The sequence below is a fragment of the Thamnophis sirtalis genome, unplaced genomic scaffold (assembly GCF_051295495.1).
Source record: "Thamnophis sirtalis isolate CommonGarterSnake01/CBP01778 unplaced genomic scaffold, rThaSir2_p1.2 scaffold_1, whole genome shotgun sequence".
Lineage (NCBI taxonomy): Eukaryota > Metazoa > Chordata > Lepidosauria > Squamata > Natricidae > Thamnophis > Thamnophis sirtalis.
In genome coordinates, this window is record NW_028261381.1 from 174160819 (window position 1) to 174183326 (window position 22508).

A 22508-nucleotide genomic window follows, 5' to 3' on the forward strand; every position below is an offset into this window, starting at 1 on the left:
GAATGGAGGAGAGCATTGGTGAATCCTTTCCCTGGACCAGTCCTAAGTCTCAGGAGTTTAGAATAACAGAATTATTCACAGCTCCAAATGTTCTTTTTTTAGGAGGCAAAGTGAGGGGGTACACAGGTAAAACCCACCAGGGGTCGGCCAGGTTGAGTGGCCCTTAATATGTTGAAAACTATAGCTTCATATTAGCTTGACATTTAGCTTTAGTGCACTTTACTTCAAACTTCCTCATAAGTATTACAAATATTACTGGAACATGTTGCAAGCTACTGCACAAGGATGGCACAGGAAATCAACATGGGTGTAAGATGCTGAGAATAGCAATATTACAGAATAATGTAGGAATCGCCTCAGCATTTTCTCATCCTGTTTTTAAGACTTTTAAGATTCATTCCTGCTTCTGTACTTTTCCAAAATGTACTTTCCCTGTCCTAAGCAGGGAGCTTGGACAATCGATATGGAAATGCCTATTGTAACGCCTCTTGATTGACGAAGTTTGATTAAGGGTTTAAAATCACTGCCCAGGCAGTTCAGATTTTGGTCTGTTAGCACGCTGAACTCGATGCATCAATAAAGCTGTTTCTCTCGCACCTTCGTGGTCTCGAGTCCTGGTCTTTTGTAAGTAGATTGCTAAACAAAACCTCAATCTGCTGCTACAAAAGCAAGGTATTTTTTTAAAAAGTATTTTATACAAGCAAGTTTATGCTTTTTTTTGAGAGGGGGAAACTGTACAAAAGCTCAGCCTTTGAAAACAGCCATTAAAAAAAAAAAACAGGCATTTTTGTTCTGTGCAGGAAAAAATTCCAGATTTTTAAAAAAGATGCAGATAATCCTCGATTTGCAACTGTTTGGTTAGTGACCATTTGAAGTTACAACAGCCCTGAGAATAAGGACTTATGACCATTTTTCACACCTATGTCCGTTGTGGCATCCGTGTGGTCACGTGAATTACGTTCGGAAGCTCAACAACTGATTCACATTTATGACGGCTGCTCTCTCCCCTTTTGCCGAACTTCTGACAAGCAAAGTCAAAACGGGGAAGCCAGATTCACTTAACAACCGTGGGACTAATTTAAGAACTGCAGTGGTTCACTTAACGAACGTGGCAAGAAAAATCGTACAATGGGACAAAACTCACCTAACGAATTTCTCACTTAGCAACGTACATTTTGGGCTCAATTGTGGTTGTTCGTTGAAGATTACCTGTATAGAAAACCTCCCTGTGGTTGAATCACGTTGTGGTTACGAAATGGCTGGTAACCCTTCGGAGGAGCTGTTACGTCTTTAACGCATGGAGAATTGGTGGTGTCTTTAATAGGAGAGAATTTCCACACCTTGAATGGGACTCTACACAGAGTAGCAGCCTGTTGTGGCCCTTCAGCGGTCAGCACAGCTGGCAGCAGATTCGGACAGTGAGGAGGTTGGGGAGGAAGATGGGCCAGTCCTGGAGTCTGGGGAAGGCTCTGATGAGGGCTCTGCATCCGAGGCAGAGAGGGGGCCAGGGCCCTCTGACAGTTATCAGCTGCCTTCGGAGTCAGACATCAGTGAGGCAGAAGAACAGCTGGAGCCTGTTCCCAGTGTGCGCATGCACAGAGTTGCCAGATGAAGGGAAGAGCTAAAGAACAGGGGTCGACTTGGGAGTAAGGCCACAGGTGGATGGTGAATGACCCCCCCACCCCAGAGGGAATAAAAGAGAAGCGAAAGGGGAGTGGAGTTTGCAGGAGGCAATTCGTTCATTCCTGCATTCTTGCCAAGTATTGAGGGCATCCGAAAGATCTCGGCCTGGCCTCTCTCCAAGCCTGATCAAGGTCAGTAATTGCGAACTACCTTGAAAGACTGTGGGAGAGGAAAGACTTGGCTAGAGAGGGATTCACTGTCAATGAAATCAAAGGGTTTTATCAGGACGAGGACTCGGCTTCGTGCTGCTGGGGAAGCCTCGGTTGGAACATAACCACAAGGAGTTCTAAATAAGATTTTGCCAAAAGCAGCAAGTGACGGGAGATGTGGCGGTTTCGGGGAGGGGGGGAATGTAAGGAGTTGTGCGGATGCATCACTTTGGCCCCTCTTGAGAGAAAAAGGCGATTTGGGGCACTGGTGAGAAAGAAATTCTTTGGAGGCTTCAGAGTTGGTTTTAGATCTAAACCAGGGATGTCCAACCTTTAAGACTTGTGGACTTCGTTTCCCAGAATTCCCCAACCGGCCTTCACGACTTCACAAGTCTTAAAAGGAGCCGAAGTCGGACATCCCTGGTTCAAACCCTACATTGTTCAGCTCACCGTTATTTAAATTTTGTGAGTCGAAGATGGGTGGACTTCAATTCCCAGGATTCCCCCCAGCCAGCATTAAGACAGGAAGAGAGAAAAGAAAAGACTCTTGGTATATTAAAAGGCTGAAACACTAAAAACCCACCTACTACGCACAGTTGCAATGGTGTCATTTATTACAAAACATTTCATTTCAAAGTGTCTTTTGTTTAACAGAAACATCCCCCTTGTCCGGGGTTTATCCCCATCCCCATAAAAGAGATATTTTATCCCCCAGCCCCACCGAAACAAAACAAAATAAATAAGAAGTGCTCCCTCCCTCTCTGCAAAGGTTATATTTTTTTTCTTTTTATTTTTTTCAGAGGAAGAGGAGAAAGGGTGGGGGCACCATAAACCTCAAGCGGTTGGATTTGAATGCAGGACCGGGAAAGGGCCAATGGCCAGGAGGGTTTTATACAAGGGAAGGGGGGAAAATATCTGTGCAAACCCTTCACTCTTTCATTTTGTTGGTTTTTGCTTGCAATTTTATTTTATTCTTTTGTAAAAAAAACACATTTTTTCTTTTTTCCTCTCTTTTAATAGAAAATGTCGAAGGCAATTTTCTTATATATATATGTATATATAATATATACATACGCAAAATTGCTAATTCAAAAAAGGTTGCTTCAGTAGTCGGGGAAATAGCACCTTTTCAAAAAAGGGAAGGGAGAGAGAGAGAGAGAAAAAAAGAGAGAGAAATGTATTGTGTAGGGAAAGAAAAGAGAGAGCAAGAAAAAAAGAAAGAGAAAGAAAGAGACAGGGAACGAAAGAGAGAGAGAGGGAAAGAAAGAAAGAAAAAAAGGGAGAGGGGGGAGGAAAGAGAGAGAATGAGAGTGTGATGGCTGAGATTTAAAAACTGGAGTTGCCATTGCAAATTCCAACCACTTCTTGAGGCTTTTTTTTTTTCATTTTTGTTTTTGAAACCAATGGAAACAAACAAATGAAAGATTGAAAGTTCGGTCACAGAATCGCTTCGCCTGCCTGTATTCCTTTCTTTCCGAGTTTTCGTACGGAGGAGAAACGGTTTTCTCCGTCCCGTCACACCCCGTGAAATCCACCCACCGCCCAAACACTTCCCAGAAGGGGGAAAAAAAGGTTTTGTCCACTCCAAAAAATCATCAGAAAGAACAGAGGTAGGCTAGGAGCAAGTCAAGCTTCCCAAAAGTCCAAAAAACAAACGAAAAAAGAAGAAGAAGAAAAAAGAAGAGGAAAACCCCAAAATGGAAGGAAAAGAATTTAAATTTTGCGAGTTATTGCACGACGGCTGGGTCTCTCTCGCCACAGTTTTTCCACTTAAATTAACTCTCCGAGGGGTGGGTGGGAGGGGTGGGGGGGGCTGTTTACCCCCCCTTTCCTTTCCTTGAAAATTAAAGCGCTGATCGGCCTGGTGAAGCTCCTCTCGGCGTCCTCGGCTAGAACTTAGCATGCAGGAGGGTCTCCATGATGGCGAAATAGTTGGGCCCGGGGCCGCCGTCCTCACAGCTCTTTGGGGTGCCCACCCGCGGGCGCTTGGCTGCTTTCGAGTCGTCTCCTGAGATCGTCTCTTCCTGAGGCGCTCCGCTGCTCAGGGACTGCCAGAGGGCGGGAACGGGAGAGGCATGAGGGAGAAAGCGGAGACCACAAGGAGATCTTATTGGCGTGAGGGAAGACACAAGGACGCAAAAAACGGCCTTTCCAAGCCCCTGGGGGAGGGGGGGGGTTGGCTCTCTGTTTATATACCCACCAAAGTAGGGGTGTCAAACTCGATTTCCATTGAGGGCCGCATCGGGGTTGTGTTTGATCTCAGGGGGCTCGACGTCACTTGTGTCAGGGGCGCCTGTGGTGGCCCAAATACTCTGCCAGCAAAAATGGGCTCCCAATCTCCATTTTCGGCTGCGACAGCCTCCTGCAGCCCTCTGCCAGTGGAAACAGAGCTCGGGAGGGCTGCCCCCCCCCCCCCCAAGCTCCATGTTCACTGGCAGAGGCACAATGGGCCTTCGCTGTTCCCAGGGCGGCTCCGCAAGACAAATCTAAGCACCCTGCGGGCTGGATTCGGCCCCTGGGCCTTGAGTTTGACACCCCTGAACCAGCCTAATTAAGGAAACTACCAAGGGGGAACCCACCCTCCAATCCCGACAGGGCAAGCTCCGTGTGCATACACCTAGGTCCTCGACTTATATCAGTTCATTTACCACTGCTGAAAGGTACCAAATCATTGGAAAAAGTGACCCCTGACCATTTTTCACACCTTACCTATTGGACAGCCATGGGGTCCTCTGATCAAAATTCAGACTGTTGGTAACTAGCTCACATTTACGACGGCTGCAGGGTCCTAGGATCATGTGATCCCCCTTTTTGCGACCTTCTGACCAGCCAAGTCAATGGGGAAGCCAGATTCACTTAACCATTTTACTAACTTAACAACTGCCGTGATTCATTTAGCAATGGTGGCAAGAAAGGTTCTCAAATGAGCTAAAACTGGCTTAACAACTGTCTCACTGAGCAATATAAATTTTGAGCTCAATTGTGGTTGTAAGTCAAGGACTACTTGTATGTAATCGTAGCCAACCCCACTCCCTTCCTACACTGATGACGTTACCTAGTTGGTTCATGAAATGTCTGCAGGAAAACGACTAAGCTCAGAGAACACCCAGGATCCCACCACACTTTTGACCTCGATTTCACCAAAATCTTCCCCAACCCCTGCTCCCAGCTGCATCTCCCCACGGATGAGTCCCAGATACTTACCAGGCGAGATTTGACTCTCTTGGGAAGTTCTTCGTCAAGGGTGTAGATCTCTCCTCGTTTGACCATCAGCTGAGAGCCATCTTCAAACTCTACCTGCGGAAGGAAACGGAGCGCGGGTCAAACACTTGGCCTCAGGTTTAGGTCCCTAGCTTCCATCTAAGGTCCCTGACTTTCTTCCATTAGAATAGAATAGAATAGAATAGAATAGAATAGAACAGAACATTAGAATAGAACAGAATTAGAACAGAAGAGAAAATTAAAATAGAGTAGAATAAAATAGAACATTAGAATAGAATTAGAATAGAATTAGAATTAGAATAGAATTAGAATAGAATTAGAATAGAATTAGAACAGAATTAGAACAGAATTAGAATTAGAATAGAATTAGAATAGAATTAGAATAGAATTAGAATAGAATTAGAATAGAATTAGAATAGAATGGAAATAGAATAGAATTAGAATAGAATATATTAGAATAGAGTAGAGTAGAGTAGAACAGAATAGAATTAGAAGAGAAGAGAAGAAAATTAGAATAGAGTAAAATAGAATTCTTTATTGGCCAAGTGTGATTGGACACACAAGGAATTTGTCTTTGGTGCAGATGCTCTCAGTGTACATAAAAAGACAAGATACATTCGTCAAGACTCATAAGGTACAACACTGAATGATAGTCATAGGATACAAATAAGCAATCAGGAAACAAGATCAGTATAAATCGTAAGGATACAAGCAACAAAGTTACAGTTATACAGTCATAAGGGGGGGACGGGACTCGTGATACGTTATGTAGGTATGAAAGCCCGCTGGGTGACTTCGGGCCAATCACCAGGAGACAGGGAGTTCTAGTCCCGCCTTAGCCTTGAAAGCCGGCTGGGTGACTCTGCGCCAGTCCCTCTCCCTCAGCCCACCTCACAGGGATGTTGTTGTGGGGAAAACAGGAGGAGGAAGGAATATTACGTATTTTCGCCTGCCTTGAATTATTTGTAAAGCCAACACAGGGAGGATTAAACGAGTGAAGTAAAAACGTAAAAGCAAAGCCACCTTGGCTCTCACCTGAAAGATCTGGCTGACGTGGGCAGCAATGAACTTTGCTTGGTAAGCGGTGCCGTTGGTCAAGTGCAGCTGGACCACCTCGCCCTCCGCAGGAGGCCCCATCTGAAGGCAGTCTCTGCTCTGAAAAGCCAAAGGATTTCTTTACAAGCAGCTCCTCGAGTCCAATCGGATGTCAGAATCGATCCGACAAACTTAAACTGAGAAGACTTCACCCTAGTTTCAATTGGGAAACTGAGAACGCTGGACAAAGCCAGAGTCCAGAAACACGAGGGGATTCCTGGAAGCTTGGCACTCAAACAAACCGGCCATCAACAAGTACAGAGAGATAAACCACATTTTCACACCTTTCAAAAAGAGACAATAAGAAAAACTAAGAAGGAAACACAAAGACGAGAACATATCCTTTCCAGGAGCAAACACCGAGATAACCAGGGATTAACACTAGACAAACAATCAAGCAGAAAACCACATTCTAATCAAGAAACGACCAATTCAGACAAAGAATCAAACAGTAAACTACAACTTCATCAAGGAACCACTACCAACACTCCCATCAACACTGACACAGTAAGCAGCTGCTAGTATACAAACAGAGCACAAACCCAACTTCCTTCTAGGAATGATGATGTTCCCTAGTTGGGTCATTTAATGTCTGCACAAAAACAACCAAGCACGGAGAACACCAAGGACCCCATAGTTCTCCTCCTCCCCCTTCCCCCTTCTGTGCCTCTCCACAAACCCCACTCCCTTCTAGCACTGATGATGTTACCTAGCTGGGTCATGAAACTGTCTGTAAGAAAACAAGCAAGCTCAGAGAACAGAGTAAGAGGAGTTGTTCCACACTCTACTCTTAAGACTCCCTGTCCCTCAAAGCTACTTACAACAATGCTTTCCGGATAAATGTTATCACTGTAGGAGCCATCCTCAAAATTGACCTCGTAGAAGGTTTGCGTGGTCACCCCGATCACTTTACACCGGTAATAGAGGCCGTTCCGGTTTTTCGCAATTACCGTCTGGCTCAAGGAGACCTCTCTGGAAAAGGGAAGCTAGAAAGGACAAAAGAGACCATCCTCGTGTTAAAATATTCATGACTGGGAGAGACATGGGAACAAGGTCAGCCAACGAACAGGCATAGCAACTAAGTCAGCCAATGGGAGCTTAAACAGATCTGAACCTGTGCAGAGAATTGAAACGGAAACTTGAGAAAAAAGCAGTCTGCTGCTCTGAGAAGTAAACTAGCAGTCTGCCTGGGCTTGTCTGTTGAAATGAAACTAACTGCTTGTGTTTGCCTGTAACTCTCCTGCCTTGTCTTTACTTGGGAGAACCACCTGTTGGCATTGTACATTTACTCCTCTATTCTTATGTATATAAAGAAGCTAAGGAATCCAGCTGAATCAGTTATCTGTGGGTGCTTTCTGGGTTTGAATTTATGCAACAAACTCTGATAAAGCCATCATCTGAAAGTACCAGAAAGAGAAGAGGAAGGGGAGGAACAGATCCAAAGGAGACCTACCACGTGGCTGGCTGCTTTATGTTTCAAGCAGGTGATGGACACCACGTAGGGCCAATCGTCGGGCTCAATGGGCACCCCTGCCGCGTGGGCGCAGGTGACGTGGAATGACGTGGAGCAGTGCTCAGAGGAGCATTGGATGCAGGCCCCCGATACTTTCTTCATCCGCTTACGGCAGTAGACGCATTTCTGGAAAGAAAAGGGGAGCCGTTAGGGGCGCACGGCAAAGGGTCCAGCGTTACGGCAGAGCTTTTGGCAGTTGAGGAGTTCGGATTCTGCCAGGGATGAGAGGCTCAGAAAAAAGCAAATGGCTGGGAAAAGCAGAACGGTTCCGTTCAGAGGCAACGCAATTCCAAAACTCCAGGATGAGAATTGAGGATTTCAGCCAGCTGTCAGTCTGATCCACCAAAGGATCCATCTCATCTCGTTTCAAGCCATTTCCCAAAGGAGAAAGCTATCAATGGCCACGACTCTAAATGCTACCCCTGAGAGGCTCTCCTGCTCATGTCCAATTGATAAAAGAGCATTTGCAGCTCAGGATTGAAAGGAGGGGTCCTTGATGCTCTCTGAACTTGGTCGTCTTCTTGCAGACGTTTCTTTACCCAAATAGGTAAGGTCATCAGTGCTAGGAGGGAGTGTGGGGGTTTGCTTTCTATTAATGTACAAGTGGCTTGCCCTGTCTGTCTTGATGGGAATGTTCCTGGTAGGTTCCTTGATCAGCCTTCATAGCACTGATGATGTTACCTAGTTGGGTAATGAAACGTCTGCAAGGGAATAACCAAGCTCAGAGAGCACCATGGACCTCACGTCCGATTTGTGGGCTTTCTCACAAATGTTTTGGTCAGGGCTGGTAGCTCCTCTAAACCCCCCCCCCCCACAATTCCTAATTCTGGCTGCTGCCTCAGTTTCTCCAGGGTCACAGGTAGTCCTCGACCAACATTCTTTCGTTTGAAGTTATGGTGGCCCTGCAAAAAATGGATATAGCACCAATCTTTGAAGATGTTACAGCAGTTGTAACATCCCTGTGGTCATGTGATCATGATCGGGTGCTTGGCTCAAGGTTATGACATCACAGGGAGAGAAAGTCATGTGACCGTCATTTATGAACTTCCCCAATGACTCTCCACAAGCAAAGTCATTAGGGAAACTGGGAGAGAACATACCAGCTATCTTTTTTTAAAAACGATAAGTAAATAAAATCATTTCTATTAGACTTTACAAACACAAAGATAAAGGATTAACATGAAGAAAAATACACAAAGGAAAAATTAATACGTGCAAAAAAGAAAAATATAATGAAGGAAAATGGAGGTAAAGAAATGGCTCCTCCCTTAATCAAGACAAATACCATCGATTTTAATAATTTATCACTTTCTCTGAAGATCTTCATTCTTTCCATATCCCATTTTTAATAATAAACTATTCTTAAAATGGTCATTCAATCCTAATCATAAATGTCCATCAAGAGTTAAGAGAAATGAAAGCACGTATGTTCACCTTAATCAAATAAATGAATTTTATATTTTTTTAACATCACCATTTATCACTTTCTCAAAAGAAAAAGAAAAAAAACCACACAAGAAAAATTTCCTTCTTTCCATATTTCAGTTCTTCTCTATAAACCAATTTTTAAAGCCTTGTCATTCAGTCCTAATCAGCAATGGTCCATTAAGCGGGGTCAGGAACAAGAACATATTTTAGCCTTGATCAAACAATCCCACTTTATATCCTTTTGCTTTTCACGCTCTTGGTTTTTAATTCTTTTAAACAGTGTCCCAGCATTTGGGTTTCCTTTTCGCTTCTCAAAATCTCCTCCAAAACTTTTAACAGGTCAGGTTTGTGAATTCAAAACAGACAGGTCTATTCAAGACACCTTTCTGGATTGTTATCTGAATACTTCTTTTCATTATGAAGACGTCACCCGGTTTTGTTTGTAAATTCGGAATATCATCTTGTTCCATATCATTCTTGCATCCTGTCATATTTACATCCACATTCAAATCAGCCTCAATCTGCTGAGATCTCCTATATCTATAACCTATCACATGCATGCCCAAAGTGGCACGCGAAGCCATGTCGCCTGGCATGTGTGCCTTCTGGGTTTCTGGCACACATGTGCACGTGACAATCAGCTGTCCTTTGTGTGTGTGGCAGTGCCGAAAACCAGTGTGCGCATGCGTGCCGGATGGATGACTGTTAGGCACGCATGCGCGCTAGAACCCGGAAGATCAGCTTTTCCGGTGCATGGCCCTGAGAAGCATGTTTGTGTATGAAATTTCCATGCAACCTTTTTGGCAAAAGGTTTGCCATCACTGTTCTATAACATCTTTAGGTTTCATTTTTATGGTGAGAGACTATTCCAGAGAAGCCTTTCCATCTATGTTCCTCAAATATTCTGAAAGCTTTCCACACTTAAGAATATTTTGTTGCATTCTGCATTAATGGGTCTCTTCTCCTTTAATTATAACCTTCAGTTTTTTCCGGTTCCCTCTAGAGTCTAACCTTCAGAATCCCCTTATCATGTTTTTCTCTACTCAACGTTTTCCCAGGGAAACTATACACTATAACTACACTATATTGCCAAAAGTATTCGCTCACTTGCCTTTACTCGCATATGAACTTACAGTATTTAACCTGTGATTATGTCTTCCCGACCGAATTGCTGTGAGTATTTTTCCCCCCTTTGGATTCATTGTTGAGTCACTGATGCTGCATTAGTGCCCATAACGTGGCTAGAGATTTCCTTAGTCTACTCCATGCTTCATCCATTTTTATTATCCTACAGATGCATATCAGTTATAACGTGACTTCTCCAAATTAATGACTTTTTTCATTATTCTTTGTGCTAATTATAGTTAGTCTGGATTTTATCAGACTGGTTTTCATTTATCTGTTCTGTGTTAATATGAGTATTGGGTAGAGAATGTGTAGCAACATCCATTAGACCAGTGTTTTTCAACCTTGGCAACTTGAAGATGTCCGGACTTCAACTCCCAGAATCCCCCAGCCAGCATTCGCTGGCTGGGGAATTCTGGGAGTTGAAGTCCGGACATCTTCAAGTTGCCAAGGTTGAAAAACACTGCATTAGACGTCAGTCAGCAGAGATCTGGAACATGGGGCATGTCCAAATGGGAAGGCATGGGGCAGGCAGAGGTTATGGGGAGCAGGCAGGACAGCAAGTAACTCGGTTCTATGGTATCTCAAGCTTTAAAGGCAATAACCAGGAAACTTGAATTGCACCCGAACATCTATTGGGAGCCAATATAAGTTCATATGCGAGTAAAGGCAGGTGAGCGAATACTTTTGGCAATATAGTGTATTTTTATATAATTTTAAATTCTTATATATTTCTTAACATAAAATCCAAGGCAACCCAGGGGGAAGGACTCCTGTAATTAATTTCAAAGTCTTATTTCGACTCTATCAGACCTCCCTCATCTGTTTATGACCTTTTCAAAAAACCGACACCCTTTGGCTCCTGATTCCAAAATTAAAATCTTGTAAGTCCTTAAAACTTGCCCACAACTTTCCCCCCCCCACACACAAGGATTGAAGGTGTCAGGAACAAAAACCCTCCTACACAGTGAGATTTACTTCAGTCTGGATCTTGTTAAGTCCTTGACTTACGGCCACAATTTATGTTGCTAAGCGAGACACTTGCTAAGTGAACATTGCCCCGTTGTACGACCTGGGTTGCCAGAGTTATTGAGCGAATCACTGCAATTGATAAGTTAGTATCACGGTTGTTAAATGAATTTGGCTTCCCCAGTTTGCTTGTCAGGAGGTCGCAAAAGGGAATCACGTGAGGCCGGGACACTGCAGCCGTCATAAATATGAGGCAGTTGCCAAGCGTCTGAATTTTTATCATGGGGCCCTGAGGATCCTGCAATGCTTGTAAGTGAGGAAAAATGGTCATAAATCACTTTCTTCAGTGCCGTTGTAACTTTGAATGGTCACTAAGTGAACTGTTGTAAATTGAGGACTTCCAGAATTTGGCCAGACTATAACTATGACCTTCTAACAGATAAAACCTGGCAGAGTCAAGGACATTGTTACCCTGAAACCTTTCTCTCTCTCTACCAACCTATCCAGTTCACAGGCCTTGGGGTAAGGTTTGATTTTTTTCCCCCCCACTGTGAAAAATTGACAATGAACCCAACTGGAATCCTAGGATGTTGAGTGGAAGTAAAATCCCGGCCCACAATGGCTCTCTCTCAACGTAGATTTCACTGGGTCGGGAGAGTTTTGGAAGGGAGGGAGGGAGGGAGGGAGGGAGGGAGGGAGGGAGGGAGGAAGGAAGGAAGGAAGGAAGGAAGGAAGGAAGGAAGGAAGGAAGGAAGGAAGGAAGGAAGGAAGGAAGGAAGAAGAGCCTAAGAGCCAAGGTGGCGCAGTGGTTAAATGCAGCACTGCAGGCTACTGCTAGATCAGCAGGTCAGCGGTTCAAATCTCACCGGCTCAGGGTTGACTCAGCCTTCCATCCTTCCGAGGTGGGTAAAATGAGGACCCAGATTGTTGGGGGCAATATGCTGACTCTCTGTAAACCGCTTAGAGAGGCCTGAAAGGCCTATGAAGCGGTATATAAGTCTACTGCTATTGCTATTGCTATTGCTAATATTTGGGAAGGGTTAGATAAGTCCCGCTTTCACCTTATCTCAGGTGTCCGATTGATCCCTGAGGTTCATACAACTATCTATACAAAAGTGTGGTACCTGTAATCCAATGTTTCAGAAGCTTGGCAACTTTAAGACGTGTGGACTTCAAATCCCAGAATTCCCCAGCCAGGAGTTGAAGTCCGCACAGCTTAAAGTTGTCAAAAGCATCAGAAATGCTCTAATCAGAGCCAAATTGGATCATTCGTGACCATTATACATAGTAGAGTAGAGTAGAATCAGAACTAGAAGGGAACTCAGAGGTCTTCTAGTCCAGCCCTTTGCTCAAGCAGGAAACTCTATTCCCGTGATGGCAAACTATAGCACAAATGCCGGACGTGGCAGGCAGAGCCCTCTCTCCAGGCATGCCAGCCATTGCCCGTTGCTCTTGCAGGTTCGCATGTGCAGCTGGCCTTCGTGCCGGAAACCGGAAGAGTAGCTCCCTGGTGCACATGTGCATGCCAGGAAGCTGAGCTTCCGATTTCCGGCACATGCATGCACACTGTCCAGATGGTTTTTGTGCATGCATACGTACCAGAAACTGGAAGACCAGGTGACCGACGGTCATGCACACACTGGAAACTCAGCTTCCTGGCAAGCACATGCGCACCGGGGAAACTGTTCTTCTGGTTTTTTATGCTCTCCCTGCGCACGCGCCTGTTTCAGCACTCAGTGCCGGAAAGGTTTACCAACACTGCTACACCATTTCAGCCAAATGGCTGTCCAGTCTCTTCTTAAAAAACTCCAATGATGGAGCAGCCACAACTTCTGGAGGCAGTCTGTTCCACCGGTTAATTGTCCTCACTGTTAGGAAGCTTCTCCTTAATTCCAGGTTGCTTCTCTCCTTGATTAGTTTCCATCCATCGTTTCTTGTCCTCCCCTTTGGTGCTTTGGAGAATAGGTTGACATCCTCCCTCTTTGGGGCAGCCCCTCAAATACTGGAAGATTGCTATCATGTCACCCCTAATTCTTCTTTTCTCTAGACTGGCCATATCCAATTCCTGCAAATATTCTGGATACGTTTTAGGCCTTTGATCATCTCAGTTGTTCTTCTATGCACTTCTTCCAAAGTCTCCACACCTTTCATCTACTCCATTCTCACTTTTCTTTCACTCTGGTTTCGATCTGGGAATTAGCTCTGTACACAAAAAGGCGGCTAAACTGCCCTTTGAGAGATTGGTGTTGGGTAGCTCAAATCATGCCTAGAATTGGCAGGACACGACGCAACGGATGGAAGAGGCAGTCAAGGAGAGACGCAACCTAGAAGGAAGGAGATATTTCTTCACAGTGAGGACAATTAATCCGTGGAATGGCTTTCCTTCCAAAGGTGTGGGTGCTCCATCGCTGGAGGTTTTTAAGAAGAGATTGGACAACCATTGGTCTGGAATGGGATATGGTCTCCTGCTTGAGCTGGACTAGAAGACCTCCAAGGTCCCTTCCAACCCTGTTCTTCTGTTATTGCTCTAGAGTAGTAGAGGGTCTCCTGCTTGAGGAGGAGGCTGGACCAGAAGACCTCCAAGGTCCCTTCCAACCCTGTTCTTCTGTTATTGGTCTAGAGTAGTAGAGGGTCTCCTGCTTGAGGAGGAGGCTGGACCAGAAGACCTCCAAGGTCCCTTCCAACCCTGTTCTTCTGTTATTGGTCTAGAGTAGTAGAGGGTCTCCTGCTTGAGGAGGAGGCTGGACCAGAAGACCTCCAAGGTCCCTTCCAACCCTGTTCTTCTGTTATTGGTCTAGAGTAGTAGAGGGTCTCCTGCTTGAGGAGGAGGCTGGACTAGAAGACCTCCAAGGTCCCTTCCAACCCTGTTCTTCTGTTATTGGTCTAGAGTAGTAGAGGGTCTCCTGCTTGAGGAGGAGGCTGGACCAGAAGACCTCCAAGGTCCCTTCCAACCCTGTTCTTCTGTTATTGGTCTAGAGTAGTAGAGGGTCTCCTGCTTGAGATGGAGGTTGGACTAGAAGACCTCCAAGGTCCCTTCCAACCCTGTTCTTCTGTTATTGGTCTAAAGTAGTAGAGGGTCTCCTGATTGAGAAGGAGGCTGGACTAGAAGACCTCCAAGGTCCCTTCCAACCCTGTTCTTCTGTTATTGGTTGAGTAGTAGAGAGTCTCCTGCTTGAGCAGAGGGCTAGACTAGAAGACCTCAAGGTGCATTGGTTGCAAGTGTGAAAAATGGTCATAAGTCACTTTTTTCAGTACAGTTGTAACTTTGAGTGGTTACTAAATGAAGTACTGCAAGTCAGGGACTCCCTGGACTAGTTAGTAGGAAGGGAGTTTTTAAATTAGTTTAAAATAGTTTAAATTGTTTACTAGAAATGGGAGTCTGGCTATTCTCTAAAGCACCCGAGGGCAGGACAAGAAGCCATGGGTGGAAACTGATCCAGGAGAGAAGCAACTTAGAATTAAGAAGAAATTTTCTGACAGTTTGAACAATTCGCCAGTGGAACAACTTGCCTCCAGAAGTTGTGAATGCCCCAACACTGGAAGTCTTTAAGAAGAGGCTGGACAGCCATTTGTCTGAAATGGTACAGGATTCTTGCCCGAGCAGTGGGTTGGACTAGAAGACCTCCAAGGTCCCTTCCAACTCTGTTCTTCTCTTGCCTTGATGACAGCAGGAATCAAGTATGGACCTTTTAATAATGAGACCTTGTTGGTACCGATAAAGAATAAACTGTTGGTGCTCCGTCCTTCACAGTGTGTCTTTTATAGCTGAGCTGTTATTTTTTCCTCTTTTTAATCAACTGCTGCTCCAAATCATATCAGCCAAGCCAGCCTTACATTCAATCCTAAAGGATAACTACAAGTCTACCTCTACCCTCTCCTGTGAATCAAAGCAGCAGATTCTGAGGTCGGCTAACTGCTCCTTTTCGAACCTCACTCCCCAAACTCCGAATCAGAACGCAGGTAGTCCTCGAGTTACAACAGTTCACTTTGTGACCAAAGTTACAACGACACTGAAAAAAAGGGACTGATGACTGTTTTTCACAGTTACGACCGTTGCAGCATCCCCCCCCCCCCATGATCAACATCCAGATGCTCAGCAAACGACTCATATTTAAGACGGTCGCTGTGTCCTGGGGGGGGGATGTCACATGATCCCGTTTTGCAACTTTCCTGCCTCCAACGGGGGAGGCAGATTCCCTTAACAGCCGTGTTGCTAACGAAACAACTGCAGGGATTCGGTTAACCACTGTGGCAAGGAAGGTCGTAAAATGAGGGCTCACAACTGTCTCTCCCTCTTAGCAGCAGAAATCTCCAGCTTCATTCTGGTCGTAAGTCAGGGACTATCTGTATTGTAGCGGAAATACAAGAAGCAAACCTTGAAACGGACGAAGAAGACAGCAAAGTACGCGGTTAAAGGGACTCAAACCGCCCTCTTTGCTGCAGCTCTGAGTAAGAGGAGGGTTGTCTAAGCCCTGGATGAGTGCTACAACTCACACACGCAACGGAGGGGATGACAACTAATTATTCTGAAATCCTACGCCATAATTTATAGGCAAGCTCTGCAAAAGGCCCATCAGGAGCCACACAAACAATGCGCTTCCTAAATGAGGCTGTGCACCAGAGCAAGGCCGGGGAATTATGCGCTGACAAAGTGAGACGTCTCCTCCACTCCCTGGATGGCTCCATTTTAGAGCTGGGGAGGGAGGGAGGGGGAGGGCTGCAACCAAGACTTAAGGGGGGGGAGGGGAGATTTTAAAAGGTCTGAACGGGCTGCAGGGGTGGGCTGAGAGGAAGAGGAGGAGACAGAAGGCATGTTCTGACCTAGGCTAGACAGTAAAAAGCCCATGCTTAGTCCCCCAAACCCTCTTTTTATTTCAAAAGCTGTGAATTATATTCATTCACAGCCCCAAAGAGTTTGTAAAGAGTCCGACAGAAGTCTGCCACAGTCTTTCGGGATAAGGCTGATAAGCACCCACCTTTATCTTCCTTGAAACTCTGCCAAAGACCTCACTGGAAATTAGTTTTGCAAGGCCACACGGAGCACAGAGTCAAAAGGGAGCTTCAGGATTTCAACCTCCTTTATGTCCGATGGGAGGGGCCAATCACTTCCAAGACTTACTCCCGAGTCGTCCCTTTTGTCTTGATTGTTCTTGCCTTCTGGCAGCTCTGCACATGAACACACTGGGGAACAGGCTCCAGCTGTTCTTCTGCCCCACTGATATCTGACTCCAAAGGCAGATGATAACTGTCGGACGGCCCTGGCCCCCCTCTCTGCCTCCGACACAGAGTCTTCATCAGAGCCTTCCCCAGACTCCAGGACTGGCCCATCTTCCTCCCCAACCTCCTCACTGTCCGAATCTGCTGCCAGCTCCGTAGGCTGGCGGCAGACTGCAACATGTCATGGTGGACAAGCAAGCAGGAGATATAGGAGGCCCAGGAGGCTTGGTAACAGGATGCGTGAAAGAGGGTGAGGTGACTCAGTTACAGGTAGTCCTCTACTTATGACCATAATGGACTTTGCCTATGAAGGGGCAGTCAAGGGATTGACCTGATTTTACAAAGTTTTCTCCGGTGGTCACTGAGCAAATCACCGCAGTTGTTAAAGCAAATACCGTCTTTGTTAAGTGGACCAATAAAATTACGGGCGTGACATGGCCAAAAAATGGGAAGTGAGGGTTTGGGGTTGTTTTTTTTTTGGCAACTCTTGCAAAACACGGTCATGTTGCCAAAAGCCCAAACTTTGCATGTGTGATTGTGGGAAGAAGGGGGAATCTGTCACAACTTTGAATCCAGGTCTTAAGTAGCCCCAAGGAAAGTCTGTTGTAACTCGCTCAGTGACTGGTCATAAATCAAGGACTATTTGCTTTTTCTCTCTTTAATCCTGGATCCTGCCAAAGTCCCAAATGGGGCTTTTTTTCAAGGGGGCAACTGGACTTTGTTTTTTTTCTTCGAAGAGGTTTCGCTTCTCCTCCAAGAAGCTTCTCCAGCTCTGACAGGATGGTGGGGAAGGGAAGGATTTATGCTCCTTGCAGACAGCTGGTCGTTTGCATCCTTTTTAGAGAGTCGCTGAGGCTACTTGGAGTTTAATCTGTATCAGGGGTGGGTTCTGGCTGGCTTTACTGCCGATTTGCTCGTACTACATGAGCTTAAATAAAATTGTTCTGCGCATGCGCAGAACTCAAAAACAAGATGGCGGCACCGATGGCGGCGACAAGGGAACCGGTTCAGGGGCATGGCAGGCCTGAGTTGCTGCTGGTTCCAGCGACCTCAGCCACCATACCACTGGCATTCGGCCGAACCGGGCCAAACCGGTAGGAACCCACCTCTGATCTGTACGCTCAGGGTCACCTTTAGGGGTGGAAATGGCTGCGGATCCTTCTTGACTGCAGGATGCTTTCTGCCCTGTGTCCCTGTAGCCAAGGCGGCTATAGAACCCATTTGCACCACTCAGGTGACCCCCGAGGACACAGATTAAACTCCAAGAGGCCTCAACGGCTCTCCAAAAGGATGCAAATGACCAGCTGCTTGCAAGTTGACAACTGGTTCAAATTTATGACGGTTCCAGTGTCCCGACAAGCCTTCTGACAAGCAATGTCCACGGGGAGATTCATTTCACAACCGTCTGACTAATTTAACCGTTGCAGTGATTCACTTAACAAATGTGACAAGAAAAGTCGTAAAATGGGGCAAAACTCACTTAACAAATTTCTTGCTTAGCAACATAAATTTTGGGCTCCGTTGTGGTCGTACATTGAGGGGTACTTGTACTATTTCTGATAAAATGAGTGTCCAGTCTCTTCTTAACAACCTCCACTGTTAGAGCACTCACAACTTCTGGAGGCAGGCAGTTCCACTGATCAATTGTCTAACAGTCAGGAAACTTCTCCTTAGTTCTAAGTTGCTTCTCTCCTTGATTAGTTTCCATCTGTTGCTTCTTGTCCTGCCCTCGGGGGCTTTGGAGAATAGATCGACCGCCTCTTCTTAGTGGCAGCCCTTCAAATATTGGAAGACTGCTAGTTGGTGGAACAGCTTCCCACTAGAAGTCCCAGAGCTGAGGAAGCTTCGTGGATGAGAAGCGAAAGATCTTCAAACCCTCCCTCTCCAGAAAGTCCAGCTGCCTCTTCAAATAGCACCTTTGGGGCAACCATGACCTGGATGATTGAGAATCTGCACAGACCCTTCCCTCCAGAGGTTGTGGGTGCTCCATCACAGAAGGTTTTTAAAAAGAAGAACAGAACAACAGAGTGGGAAGGGACCTTGGAGGTCTTCTAGTCCAACCCCCTGCTCAAATGCTTGTCCAATCTCTTCTTAAGAACCTTCAGTGTTGGAGCACCCACAACTTCTGGAGGCAGGTAGTTTCACTGATTAATTGTTCTAACTTTCAGGCAACATTCTCCTTAGTTCTACATTGTTTCTCTCCTTGCTTAGTTTCCACCCATTGCTTCTGGTTCTGCCTTGTCCTGAGAATAGCTTGACTCCCTCTCCTTTGTGGCATCCCCTGAGATATTGGAAGGCTGCTATGATATCACTCTTAACCATGGAGTTAAAAGAAAGAGAAGCATCGGATTATAAAACATGGAATAGAATTCATAAGTGGCTAGAAAATAGAAGCCAAAACAGGAAATAGAATTACTATCAAACTTAAAGTATTGACCATAATGTAAATATAATGGTGATATGAACAATTAATATTATTACAATTGTCAGTACAACTGTTGTTAGACTGTTACAGATGTTAAAACAGATAGGAAGGAAATGTAGAATAGAGAACTACAAAAGCTAAACATGTATGTTGATAGAGACGGTTGTAAAACTATATATATTGTTATGTTTGTCTTGTTTTTTTCTGTATATTTTGGGTTTTTTTCTGTTTTTAAAGGTTAAAAATGTTTAATAAAAACTATTTTACATTTTTAAAAAAAGATATCACCCCTAGTCCTCCTTTTCACTAGACCAGTGTTTCTCAACCTTGGCAACTTGAAGATGTCCGGACTTCAACTCCCAGAATTCCCCAGCCAGCGAATGCTGGCTGGGGAATTCTGGGAGTTGAAGTCCGGACATCTTCAAGTTGCCAAGGTTGAGAAACACTGCACTAGACCAGACAAACCCAGTTCCTACCATCGTTCTTTGTTATGTTTTAGCTTCTAGGGCCCTAATCATTTTTGTTGCTCTTCTTGACGGGAGTTTCTTCTGTCGAGAAGAACTGAGCAGGGGCCGTTTTGTGTTTTGCTCTCTAATCAGGTCACTGCACCACAGTTTGTCTGCTGCAGGATGTTTGTTTACTCCACCCTCCCGCCAAGAGACTAATTCAAACCTGGTCCATTTCCTTCACTTCGGATTTGGCAACCCACTTACCTGAATTCCCCTTGGCTCCGAAATGGGAGCGTCCTGATTTCAGCCTGCAGCTCCCTCTCCCCTCCCCAATGCGCACCCCTCGAACACAGCTTCTTTAAGCTTGACCTTTGGGTCAGCGCTTAAAATGAGGGCATGGCGACAGAAGGACAAGAAGGAAACGAAAGGGACTGCGGAAGAGCAGGGCCAGGAGACTTTGGGGGGGGGGTTATGAAGGGGAGCTCAGGGTCTCTAGGGAGGAGTACAGAAACGGAGAGACATAGCAAGCGGCAAGAGAAGAGAAAATTTTCTAGCTGAGGATTGGATTGTGGGGTCCTTGGTGCTCTCTGAGCTTGGTTCTTTTTGTGCAGACATTTCATTGCCCAACTAGGTAACGTCATCAGTGTTAGAAGGGAGTGGGGTTTTGTGGAGTGGAGGAGGAGGAATGTGGTGCTCTCTGAGATTGGTTCTTTTCTTGCAGATGTTTCATTACCACACTAGGCAACATCATCAGTGCTAGAAGGGAAAGGGGTTTATGGAGAGGGTGGGGGAGGAGGAAGAGGATTTCAGGATCCTTGGTGCTATCTGAGCTTGGTGGTATTCTTGCAGACGTTTCATGACCCAACTAGGTAACATCAGTGCTAGAAGGGAGTGTGGGTTTGTGGGGAGAAGGTGGTGGAGGAGAAGGAGGTCGACTGTGGGGGTCCTGGTGCTCTCTGAGCTTGGTTCTTTTCTTGCAGACATTTCATTGCCCAACTAGGTAACGTCATCAGAAGGGAGTGGGTTTTGTGGAGTGGAGAAGGAGGAGGAGGAAGAGGACTGTGGGGTCCTTGGTGCTCTCTGAGGTTGTTTTCTTGCAGATGTTTCATTACCACACTAGGTAACATCATCAGTGCTAGAAGGGAAAAGGGTTTGTTGGGGAGGGGGGGCTTGGTGCTCTCTGAGCTTGATGGTTTTCTTGCAGAAGCTTCATGGCCCAACTAGATAACATCATCAGTGCCAGAGGGGAGTGGGGTTGATTCTCTGTTTCTATACCGATGGCCTAACAGCCTGATCAAGAAAGCATCAAGCCCACTTCCACCAAGGCTGACAGGGCAAGCCAAATGAAATATATATATCCAGAAGGCCAGATCCTGAAGAGGAAACTCAAGTACTTTGGCCACCTTATGAGAAGGAAGGAGTCCCTGGAGAAGAGCCTCATGCTGGGAACGATGGAGGGCAAAAGAAGAAGAAGGGGACAACAGAGAATGAGGGGGCTGGATGGAGTCACGGAAGCAATAGGTCTGAGCTTGATGGGCTCCAGAGGTTGGGAGAGGACAGGAAGGCCTGGAGGAACATTGTCCATAGGGTCGCGATGGGTCGGTCACGACTTTGCAACTAACAACAATTGAGGTCTCTCATGTTCTACCAGCCAGCTCCCCTGGGCTCCCCTCCGCTCCCTCTCCCCAAGGAATGCCCAAGGAAACTTAGGCCACAAGCTTCTCTCTGTTCAGGTGGGTCGCTGCCCTCAAGCCAGCCAACGCTCCAATGAGGAGGCATGGCTTCACAGCATCTCTGTGGCCGCAGCTCCAGAGTGTGGTTGGCCCACTGTAGGAAGTTAAAACCCACCCCTCTCCTAGAGAAATGAAATATCCTGCGAAATATTGAAAAGGCAAAATATTATATTTCCCTGGATCAGAAATGGAGAAACATGTTTTTAGGCGGGAAACACTCTTAATAGCCCCCACCTTGGTCAATGGGCCATTAAAAGTCCTGAGTCAGTCTATTCTACATAACAAAGATCTTCTCCCCTTCAGCTCCAGGGTGATGGGATTAAGGCATGATAGTATTCGCCCTTCACCCATCTCACCACAGGGCACCTGGGAAGAAGCAAGGCTCAACCAAACCTGGACCCAAAACACAGCCTGGAGAGTTGGCCCTGCATGGCCCCATGGGAGCCTGACAACCAATCAGAATACAAGATCAAGTTCAAAGCCCAGAGAGGGCATAAAATCAGGGACTTTCAGCATCTCGCTCTCTCTTTTCTTCTTCACCCAACCCCTGGAAGCCTTGATCCCCCTCTTCTGCTCAGGAGCTCAAGCCATGTGGTCCTGTCCACCATTAAACCATCTTTCCAAGCAGCCTCCATGTTTCCCGTGTCTTTTCCCCCCACTTGGAGCTGAACCCAGAAGGACGTTTCTCCCAACACCGCTAAGACGACACTCCCTGCCCCAGCCTCAATGGACTCCGCCGACTCACAAAGCGGCAATGTGGAGAGACCGAGAAGGCGCAAGGGGTGTTTGCCCGAGGACTTTGTGGGTTTCTCTCGGGAGGCCCATTAAGCAGGACAAGGCAGCCCTGTCTAAAATAAAAAGGGGGGGTTTAAATTTGCTGTTACAAGCCTGGCTAATGAAGAGGACGGTGGGCTGGAAATGTCAGGTTAGCCATAAAGGAGCTGGCGCCACACAATTTATCCCGTGTGTATCAGTGTGTCGCTGTTGCTCCAGCCTGAGTAATGAATGCATTTCCCCTCACGCCAACAGGGTCCCAAACCCCACTTGCCCAAGGGGGGGGGGGCCCTCTCCAAAAGCATCAGAGAATCTTCCAGCCAAGAAACCACCAATTCAGATAAAGAGCCGTATAGTCAGCGACAGGCTAATCAGGGAACCACTAGGAAGAAAACAACGCTCCCAGCAACATCCCTGGGCAAGCCCCTTGGACATAGATAGAGAACAAGCCCTGTTCCCACCCAGCACTGATGATGTTACCTAGTTGGGTAATGAGATGTCTACAAGAAAAGAACCCAGCTCAGAGAGCATCAAGGGCCCCAGAGTCCTTTTTTCCTCCTCCTCCTCCTCCTCCACCACTATCACCACACTGCAAACCCCCCTCCTTCTAGCACTGATGATGTTACCTGGCTGAGTCATGAAAAGTCATGAAAAACAAACAAGCTCAAAGAGCACGAGGGACCCCACAGATGTCCTCTTCCTCTTTCTCCCCTTTCCCCCTTCCTT

At 46.1% G+C, this 22508-nt stretch overlaps 1 protein-coding gene across 1 annotated transcript in view; it reads right to left on the reverse strand.

The window, feature by feature from the left end:
- Positions 1–2423: 2423 nt before the first annotated feature.
- Positions 2424–22508, reverse strand: part of KDM4B (lysine demethylase 4B) — a 214400-nt gene continuing 194315 nt past the window's right edge. The window contains exons 19-23 of the mRNA XM_087703333.1: positions 7603–7788; positions 6971–7135; positions 6090–6209; positions 5037–5129; positions 2424–3880 (exon numbers count right to left, since the gene is read on the reverse strand). Coding sequence (XP_087559459.1) covers positions 3722–3880; positions 5037–5129; positions 6090–6209; positions 6971–7135; positions 7603–7788 — 723 coding nt within the window. The 3' untranslated portion in view covers positions 2424–3721. The remainder of the gene's footprint in view (positions 3881–5036; positions 5130–6089; positions 6210–6970; positions 7136–7602; positions 7789–22508) is intronic.